Source organism: Dipodomys spectabilis, unplaced genomic scaffold (genome assembly GCF_019054845.1).
Source record: "Dipodomys spectabilis isolate Male_0828 unplaced genomic scaffold, ASM1905484v1 ptg000146l, whole genome shotgun sequence".
Taxonomy (NCBI): domain Eukaryota; kingdom Metazoa; phylum Chordata; class Mammalia; order Rodentia; family Heteromyidae; genus Dipodomys; species Dipodomys spectabilis.
This window is the reverse complement of record NW_024870823.1, coordinates 337,018-347,062: the sequence shown is the minus strand read 5'-3', so window position 1 is coordinate 347,062 and position 10,045 is coordinate 337,018. Positions and strand designations below refer to the sequence as shown.

Here is a 10,045-nt window from a genome sequence, read left to right as displayed (position 1 = left end):
TGGAGCACAAGGAGAAGTAAAATGGCAAGATTTTATTGAATGAAATTTAGGAAATTATGTAACCACTTAATCACAATAAAAAATTTGGAAAAAGTTCACTTAAAAAAGATTTTATTGAAGAAAAAGATAAGCAAATGTTCCTGTGGATGGGAAGTGTTGAAAGGAAAGGGGAAAGCACCTAGGGCAGATTGTGCAGTCGTGAATAAAGAGTAGAATTCTTCCCCAAAGCACAACATAAATTTTACAAACTTCACCATCTCCTTTTTCCTTTCTCTCTTAAGGACCGTCACTCTGATAGTTTCTTTGCTCTACCTAGGAGGAAGAGGCCTAGAAGAATCTGAACACACAGGCCTTGCTGGTTTTCTCTTTCAGTTACTATCACTAAGTCATATCCTTTAGTCTCATCATATTTCTAGATGCTTGTCCATTATTCATTGAATTGAAATATAAATACAAACTCTTCCTTGACCTTTGTCTTCATTTTTGAATGCTGTTAATGTCACTTAAAATTTGATAAAATATATTTGTTATGCTTTTCTCTTGTTTGCCTACCTTTGGTTACAGAAATGTCAGCTGTAAACCTTATGATAGGTGAGGAAAGGTAGCCCATCTTTCTGTCTCTACAAAAATAACAATATAGCCTTCCAATAATGTGGGACTAAAGGATAAGAACTGGAAAACCTCTGAAAGTGACATACAGGGTTCTGTATTGCTTTGAAAAGATCAGTCTGATGATTTAGTCCTGCTCCAGAAGCCAGTTTTTGTTTTGTTTTGTTTTAGTTTTCAGTAGTCCAGGAGGCCCTGAGACAATCTGAGCCACAATCAACCTCAGAAAACATAGTAAAAAGGAAAAATTGGATGTGGTGATAGACAAGAAGTAACTTGATAAACTAGTGAACTGAATAATCATGATAATGTCAGTGATTGAACCAGGGATTACATCTGATAACCACGTTTGAAGGGCTTGTTAAAGCACAGATCACTGATGCCCTGGCCACTAGTTAGTAATTCAGTAACCTTGGGGTTAGGGCTCAGTAATTTGCCTTTGTAGCAAAGCCCCGGATAATATTGATGTTGATGTGGGATCCACTCACAGAACCATCGCCTTACAGTAACCTAGTGTGATCCTGCTTTTGTTAAGAGCTCAGTCATCTTTGTTAAAACAACAGAGGGAGACAAGTATCCCCTAAAACTCAAATGTGAATTATGCGGCTCCTTGGAGTTTTGCCATGGAGACTTCTGAAATGTTTGGGGAGGCAGATAAATTTATATGCCTCTGAAGCACATCCAGATGCTCCTATATAAACTAATTTGGGCAGGAGGAATAAAGTCCTGTATGTCACAGAGCCACAGGAATGTGGAGTTAAATAGCCCTGCCACTTAAAAAAAATGATGGGAAAGTTATCATTCATCCTGTTTCATTCAATTAAAATAGAGCCTACTTTATAGAATTGTTCAAGTGTTGTTTTTAGAACTTGTTGGTTTTTATTAAAATATTATTAGTTATTAACATCCAAAGTGGCATTTTCAACTCTCTAGCCTCCTTTGAGAAATGGTTCAACTATGTCGGTATATTTGGTTGGCAATAACCATTGCTCCAGTTATTCAAGAATTGAAAACATCTGGAAGGTAATTGCTTGAAACATCCTAATTTGCCCTTCCAAAATACTTAGGGTAGGTGCTTGTTGGCCCAGAAGGTTCCAATCTACCTATAGCTGATGTGGCCTTGGGCTGGGAGTAAATGTTTGCAGAACTTTTGAGCTTTGGGATAGAACAAACCAGAAATGTGCTGGATTGATATAGAGTAGCCAATGGCATGGGGGCCGGCCACACCGAGACCCGCATGGCCCAGCCAACGCGTCCGTGAAATTGGTTCATTGCCGGGGCGCGCCTTGATGTGAAGAGCCGCGGTCAGCTCTGGTTCGTTTGACGAGGTTGAATTTGGCGGTAGGAGGACACACCTGTCGGCCCGGTGCCGTGTTTTTATTGGCCAGCCCTTTATTCTAGCCTTGTGTCGTCACGGCAGGGGCGTGTTCCCGGAGAGAACCCAAGCTCCGCGAATGACGCCACCGTGGGCGTGTCGGGGACAGTGGGAGGAGCCTGCGGGAAGGTGTGCCCGGGGGCTGGTTGGGGGCGCGGGGGGCGTGGCCGAGGCGGAGATGACGTCACCGGGCGGCTGGCTCGCTCTAGTAGGTGAGCGGTGCTGCCGGGCGCTGCGGCTCAGTCGCGGGTGAGCTGCGGGGAGTTACCTCCGTCATGGCGCTCCCGGTGCTGTCAGTCGTGTCGGTGCGGAGCAGCCTCTTGCGTACCCTCCGGACTCAAGTGCACTCGGTCAGGAAGAAGTCCGTCCACTCCGTGGCTGTGATCGGCGCCTCCTTCTCTCAGGGACAGGTGAGAGGTGGGACCCGGCACTGCAGGGCCGGATTCCTCCAACCCAGAACCCGGAGATCGCGGCGCTGGGGGTGCGAGGATGGGGATCAGCGGCCGAGGGAAGAGCTGAGCTGGCGGGTTCTAGCGGCTGGGCACCGGGAGGGGAGGAGGGGAGGAAGGGATGGAGGGCACGCTTTATGGTGGGGAGGGGAGGTCAGCGCCAGCGAGGGCGGGGGTCCCGCGGCCTCCCGGAAAGCGGGAGCCCGGGGCTCCGAGTTCGGGATGATGCAGGCGAAATCCGCCCGCGTCCCGGCCAGAAAGGGCCGAAAGGAGGGTGGCGCGTGAGCGGGATCAAGGCTCGGATTCTCCTTTCGGAGAGAGAATCAGCCGGGAAAGAAACTGGCGCTGCTCCGGGTCCAGCGGCGGGAGGACGCTAGGGGCTTTGTTCTCTCCTCCGGGAAAGAAATCTGCAGTCGCCCCCGGGGACGGGGTGCCCAGCCACACACGCCCACTACCAGATCCTAACCTACCTCCGTCCTCCTTCTGTGGGGACTCCGTGCCCCGCCCCCAGCCCCCCAGGGGGGTCTCCGAGGGCTAATGTGATTTCAGTCATGGGGGTGGTTTCTCATGGGTCTGTGGAAGAATTTGGTGAAAGGATCAGACTTTAGTGCTCCATAGATGGTATGGGGCAATGGATGCTCTGATGGGTTTGCAGAGCAATCTGTTAGGAACCAAGGGCAGTATTGCAGGATTTTGTGTTTTTGTGAAAGTGGTCCCGTCCCCCCCCCCCCCTCCCCTCAGCACCGTCTTCTTTACATCTAACCGTGCTATTTGTGTGATTCACAGAAAAAAAAAGGAGTGGAATATGGCCCAGCTGCCATTCGAGAAGCTGGCTTGCTGAAAAGACTCTCCAGTCTGGGTAAGTGGCTAGATTTTTAGGTGCCACTGCGGTATTGGTGACAGAGCAGTTTGGAGTCTGAAGGGACTGTTGGGAACAGCCTTTTCACACCTCTGGGTCTCAAGTCTTTTGGGAAAAGTTTTGTTTCAGAGAAGAGGGTATTGGGAAGGCAAGGAGATGAGGGAAGGCAGGCCCTGGAACAAGCTGCCACTGAATGCAAGGTGGAGCAGAAAATGTGCCACTGGCACATAGGATCTCTGACACATGTGATCTCTCCCCCTAAAATTCTAGCTTTTCTCAGTTTCAAGATGGTTCTGCGTTTCAATTCACCACTTTCCTCCATTCAAATCATTTCCTTTCTAAGGTGAATAGCTTTTTTTTTTTTTTTTGAGATTAGGTGATTACATAAATTTCACGTTTCACAGTATTGTAGGATAGTGATACTTAAAGTCACAAACACATTTTAGCCTTCAAAAGACAAATTGTCATCATGGTATATAAAGTTTGTGAATTCTATGAGCTTTGACAATGCAACTATTTTGTTCCACTTCAGGTAGCTTTGTATTCTTGGAAGCAGGACTTAGTTCCTTGTTTCATAAAGGAGGTGACTTGTTAAAAATACAGGCTTGGGCTGGGAATGTGACTTAGTGGTAGAGTGCTTGCCTAGCATGCATGAAGCCCTGGGTTCAATTCCTCAGTACCACATAAACGGAAAAAAGCTGGAAGTGGCATTGTGACTCAAGTGGTAAAGTGCTAGCCTTGAGCAAAAGAAACTCAGGGACAGTGTCCAAGCCCTGAGTTCAAACTGCAGGAGTGGCAAAAAAAATAATTCAGGCTTGCCTGGTGCTGGTGGTTCACACCTGTAATGCTAGCTACTCAAGAGATCTGAAGATCTGGTTTTGAAACCATCCCATAGGAAAAGTCTGTGAAACTCTTCAATTAACCACGAAAAGCTGGAAGTGGAGCTGTAGCTCATGTACTACAAGCACTAGCTTGTAGTAACAAGAGCTCAGGGACAGAGCCCAGGCCCAGAGTTCAAGCCCTAGGACTGGCACCAAAAATTTAAAAGACCAAAAAAAACTCCTAAGTTCCTCCATGAGGAGAGTTTGGCTTATTGGATCTGAGGTGGAAACCTGGTAGGTGCATTAGTCTGTAATTAGGATAGTAAATTTGACCAAAGGCGAATGATATTTCTAGAGTAATGAAAAAGTCTTTCGTACCACAGCGCCAAATTTCATTATCTTTATTTTAGGGAGGTTTCTTTATATCTAACCCAAACGTTTCTAGCTGCCATTTAATCCAATCTTGTTTAGGACTATTTATGGATTTTTTTTTTCTGGTGCTGTAAATGCAAAATGTGTGGCAGCTGAGTGATCTGGAGATAGAAATAGAATCTGGGTGAAATAGAAATCCCTCCCTACTCTGCTCTAAAATCTGCAGTTTATGATAGCATTTAAGGGTCAATCATCTTGCAAAAGCAGGAATAATTAAGTAATAACTGTAGTTGAGGTGGCCTTCCCATCTCTACCTGCGTGTGGATATTTTAACAATTACTTAAAGCTCTTCAGTAGCTGAATTTCCTTTCTTAAGAGGATTTCTTCCTGAGTAATGTAACTTCTCCAAGCTCACCATCAAAAATGAAACGTAAACTGGGTGCCAATGGCTCACGCCTGTAATCCTAGCTACTCAGGAAGCTGAGATCTGAGGATCGAGGTTCAAAGCCAGCTCGGGCAGGAAAGTCTGTGAGACTCTTATCTCCAATAAACCACTAGAAAGCCAGAAGTGGCGCTGTGGCTCAAGTGGTAGGGTGCTCGCCTTGAACTGAAGAGCACAAGGACAGCTCTCAAGCTTAGAGTTCAAGCCCCACGACTGACAAGAAGAAAAAAAAATAAAAAGAGGGGCTGGGAATGTGGCTCTACCATTGTCATCATGGTCTATAAAGTTTGTGAATTCTATGAGCTTTGACAATGCAACTATTTTGTTCCACTTCAGGTAGCTTTGTATTCTTGGAAGCAGGACTTAGTTCCTTGTTTCATAAAGGAGGTGACTTGTTAAAAATACAGGCTTGGGGGCTGGGAAGGTGGCTCAGTGGTAGAGCGCTTGCCTTGTAAGCCAGAGGCCCTGGGTTCGATTCCTCAGCACCACATAAGCAAAAAGAAAAAAGCTGGAAGTGGCGCTGTGGCTCAAGTGGTAGAGCGCTAGCCTTGAGCTGAAGAGCTGAGGGACAACGCCCAGGCCCAGAGTTCAGGCCCCACGACCGGACCCCCCAAAAAAAAAAAAAAAATACAGGTTTGGGCTGGGAATGTGACTTTAGTGGTAGAGTGCTTGCCTAGCATGCATGAAGCCCTGGGTTCAATTCCTCAGCACCACATAAGCAGAAAAAGCCAGAAATGGCACTGTGGCTCAAGTGATAGAGTGCTAGCCTTGAGCAAAAAGAAGCTTAGGGACAGTGCCCAGGCCTAGTTCAAGCCCCAGGACTGGAGAGAAAAAAAAAAAGAAACTTAAACTGTTGAGATTTTGTAAATTAAGGTTTTTTTGTTTGTTTGTTTTTTTGGTTTTTTTTGTGGTAACAGAGACCAAACTCAGGCCTTATAACATTAGAGGCAAGGGCTCTATACTTGATCTACACCCTCAACCCTAGTCTAATGGTTTTCTTTTATTTATTTTTTTTTATTTTTAATTTTTTTGGGTCCGGTCATGGGGCCTGAACTCTGGGCCTGGGTACTGTCCCTCAGCTCTTCAGCTCAAGGCTATCGCTCTACCACTGAGCTACAGCGCCACTTCCGGCTTTTCTTTTTTGCTTATGTGGTGCTGGGAATGGAACCCAGGGCCTCATGCATGCAAGGGAAGCGTTCTACCACTGAGCCACCTTCCCAGCTCTAATGGTTTTCTTTTAATGTGTCAGGAGGTACATAATTTGTTGGTTTGCTGTGCAGGGGGTGGAGCCCAGGGTCTTGCATGTGCTAGGCAAACCTCTACTACTAAACTATGTTGCCAGTTCCTGGAATTACCTGAAGGTTTTTACTCCTGTTTATTAATAAACTTAAAATAGCTTGTACTTAAAATAGCTTGTACACGGTCTACCTTTTTAAAAATAATCATTTTCCAATCACTGGTAATCACTAAGTTTAAATAATATAAATCTCTGCAGCTCATCTAACTATCTGGGCCAGGCATTGCTCAAACTGCTGTATTGTCTCCAGATTCTGCCTTAAGAGACTCTGGACAAAAAGCAAGTTCAGCCTCTTAGAGCCCTTTATAGCTCTCAGCTGAGGGAGAGGGAGGGACAAATAACAGCTTCTCTCAAGCTTTATAGACCTGCTTTCCTGTCATAGCTCTTAGTACTTTTCCACTCCATCCTGGGAGACGATCTTCTTGAAATACTATTCCCTGTCCTCCTTCCTCTTTAAACTCCCAACCTCAAGTGATGGCAAAATTTGTCTTTCTTCCATTTTTTTCAAGTATCTGTAGTTATATAATTATGTCCGTACCCTGAATCTGATTGGTAGCCCAGTATCACCAGCTGTCTGAAATAGAATCTCATTGCATATTAATAAGATTGTGGCACTCAGCAGATTTTCAGCACATGGTTTTGGCTAATCTCCTGGAATACTTTGAGAAAAGTACCAAGCAAAGTTTCAGCTGCCCTATTCCAAACAGTACCAAAATAACTTAGTTCCTCTGAGCACTTTAGGTTGAATTTCTAGGGAAGGCCTTGAAAAGGTAACTTTAACAAGTAAGTCCCTTTGTTGCTTGCCTTTTGCTCTGATGTCACAGCCAGCCTGTGTTCCCATGTCATCATTAAACTTCCTGTTCATACTCCTAGTGAACATATTTGATTTGGTGTCTGAATCTGTTTTTCTGTTTCTCTATTAATATAAAGTATGACTCACAGCTGTCTTGAAGTACTTCCAGGCTCATTTTTCTTAGGAGCCATTTTTAAGTGTATCCATTCACTGCTCTGTATATATAAATTTGTATTTGTATATTTGGTTTTGAGCACTGCTAAGTTTTAGGCACTAGAATTAAAAGGAAACTCATTCTAAAGGAGGGAATTGGAAATGGATATAAAGCATACAGTAATGCTTAGCTTATAAACAAAAGCAAGGTATGGGGATAGCAAGGTTTGGGGAAGGAATAAGCACTGGAGATATAAAAAGGTGTTATGTGAGCAGACCACTGAGAGGTAAGGAAAGACCCTAAAGCATATTTGGTGAAAGAGTATTTCAAGCAGAGAGAACAGTAAGTACAAAGACCCTGAGGCAGAAAGCAAATGGTAATGTTCAGAGAGCTCTACTCAAGGTTGCTGTGTGTCAAGGGGTGGGCCTTCTAAACTCTTAGTTTTCATCCCTTTTGTTTTTCCTTTTCCCCTCCCTTCCCTTCCCCTCACCCCTCTTCTCTTTCTCCTGAAATTTGGGTTCTGGAGATTGAACCCAGGGCCTCAAGCATCCTAGGCAAGTACTCTATCACTTGAGGTATGCCCCGGTCCTCTACATTTTTAAAAAAGAAGGCTGAAATCTTGTGTTTTTATGGACAAAACTGAATTGTTTCAGAACAGTGTATAATGATGGCAGTGAAAATGGTAGAACAGAACCTCTAAAAATTCTTTCACAAAAGGAATAGAACATGGGTAAACATTGCCAGAATCAGTCTTTTTGCCACTCTGGAAATAAAAGCTTGCAGCAATCTGGGGATAATTTATTCAAGAAAAAAGTCTGAAAGCCACATATGGTGCATGCCTGCAATCCTAGCACTGAGGAGGCCGAGGAAGGAGGCTTCCCAGTGCTAAGCCAGCTGTGCTACACAGCTGAGATCCTATTCCAAAAAAGAAAAAAGAAAAACGGAGCTGGGAAGGTAGCTCAGTGGTAGAGTGCTTGCCTTGCATGCATAAGGCCCTGGGTTCAATTCCTCAGCACCACATAAGCAGATAAAGCTGGAAGTGGCACTGTGGCTCAAGTGGTAGAGTGCTAGCCTTGATCAGAAGAGCTGAGGGACAGCGCCCAGGCCCAAAGTTCAGGCCCCATGACTGACCAAAAAGAAAAGAAAAAAGAAAAACAAAGACAATAGAGCTTCAACCAGAATATCAAGCATTGTGACATTTTAATTTTTTTTCCCCTATGCCACTGCTCAGTGGTACCCTTGAAAACCAAGAGCCACTAATTACAGTGAAAATCAGAAGCCAGGCAATCATTGGAAGGGATATAATGAGATGGAGCGCCTTCAAAGACCATTAACAGAATTGTTATTTGACCATTCTGTAGCTCTAGGAAAGCCATACTGTCTTTGACCAGTACAAGTGCATAGGGAACAGTACTCAGAATGGACTATTTTTTTTTTTTTTTGGTCCGGTCGTGGGGCCTGGGCACTGTCCCTCAGCTCTCCCTCAGCTCTTTAGCTCAAGGCTAGCGCTCTACCACTTGAGCCACAGCGCCACTTCCGGTTTTTTTCTTTTTGCTTATGTGGTGCTGAGGAATCGAACCCAGGGCCTTGAGCATGCAAGGCAAGCGCTCTACCACTGAGCCACCTTCCCAGCCCCTGGACTATTTTTAATGCTAGAACTATGAAACTGCTGAAAGAAAACATAGAACTTGTGGCTTCTGATTTGTCAGAGTATCTTAGATAACTCTATGAAAAATGAAAAAAATAAGCTGGAAAACACCACCTTCAAGAACAGCAGAGGAAGAAAAAAAAAGAGCTGAGTGCTGATGGCTCACACCTGTAATCCTAACTACTCAGGAGGCTGAGATCTGAGGATCACAATTCAAAGCCAGCCCTGGCAGGAAGGTCCACAAAACTCTTACCTGCAACTAACCACCAAAAGCTGGAAATGGTAGGGCACTAACTTTGAGTAAAAAAGTTCTAGGATAAGAATGGGTATGTGGCCTAGTGGTAGAGTGCTTGCCTGGCATGCATGAAGCCCTGGGTTTGATTCCTCAGTACCACATACATAGAAAAAGCTGGAAGTGGTACTGTGGCTCAAGTGGTAGATAGCTAGCCTTGAGCAAAAGAAGCTCAGGGACAGTGCCCAGATCCTGAGTTCAAGCTCCAGGACCAGCACACACACACACAGGACCAGCACGCGCACACACACACACACACACACACACACACGCACACACACACACACAAAGTAGACATTACCATCTGATCCAGTAATTATATTTACTTCTGGGTATATACTCAAGAGAATTGAAGTGCCACATGCTTATAGCAGCACTTTTGTTTTACAATGCCAAAAGTGTTTACTGGTGAATGGATTATAAAAATATGGGATAGGGCTGGGAAGATGGCTTAGTGCTTGCCTTGCACACATGAGGCCCTGGGTTCGATTGCTCAGCACCACATAAGCAGAAAAAGCCAGAAGTGGTGCTGTGGCTCAAGTGGTAGAGCGCTAGCCTTGAGCTGAATCGCTGAGGGACAGCGCCCAGTCCCAAAGGTCAGACCCCACTACTGACAAAAAAATAAATAAAATATATATGATATATACATGCAATGAAATATTATTCAGTCTAAAAAGGAAAAGAAATTCTGACATGAGCTGTATTATGGTAAGTGAAACAAAGTACTACATGATTCACTTATGTAAGATTTCTAGGTTAATACTGAGAAACAGTAAAATGGTGGTTGAAACTTAATGAGGAAAGAAAAATGGGTAATTATCTAATGGGTATAGTATTTTAGTTTTGCAAATGAATCTGGCTATAGATGGTGGTGATGGTTACACAATGTGAATATACTGAATGCTACTGAACTTTACATTTAATGAGCAAGATACTA

At 44.4% G+C, this 10,045-nt stretch overlaps 1 protein-coding gene across 1 annotated transcript in view; it reads left to right on the top strand.

Annotated features, from left to right (window-relative positions):
- Positions 1-2,188: 2,188 nt before the first annotated feature.
- Positions 2,189-10,045, top strand: part of Arg2 (arginase 2) — a 31,738-nt gene continuing 23,881 nt past the window's right edge. The window contains exons 1-2 of the mRNA XM_042691826.1: positions 2,189-2,391; positions 3,217-3,289. Of these exons, the coding sequence (XP_042547760.1) occupies positions 2,257-2,391; positions 3,217-3,289 (208 nt within the window). The 5' untranslated portion in view covers positions 2,189-2,256. The remainder of the gene's footprint in view (positions 2,392-3,216; positions 3,290-10,045) is intronic.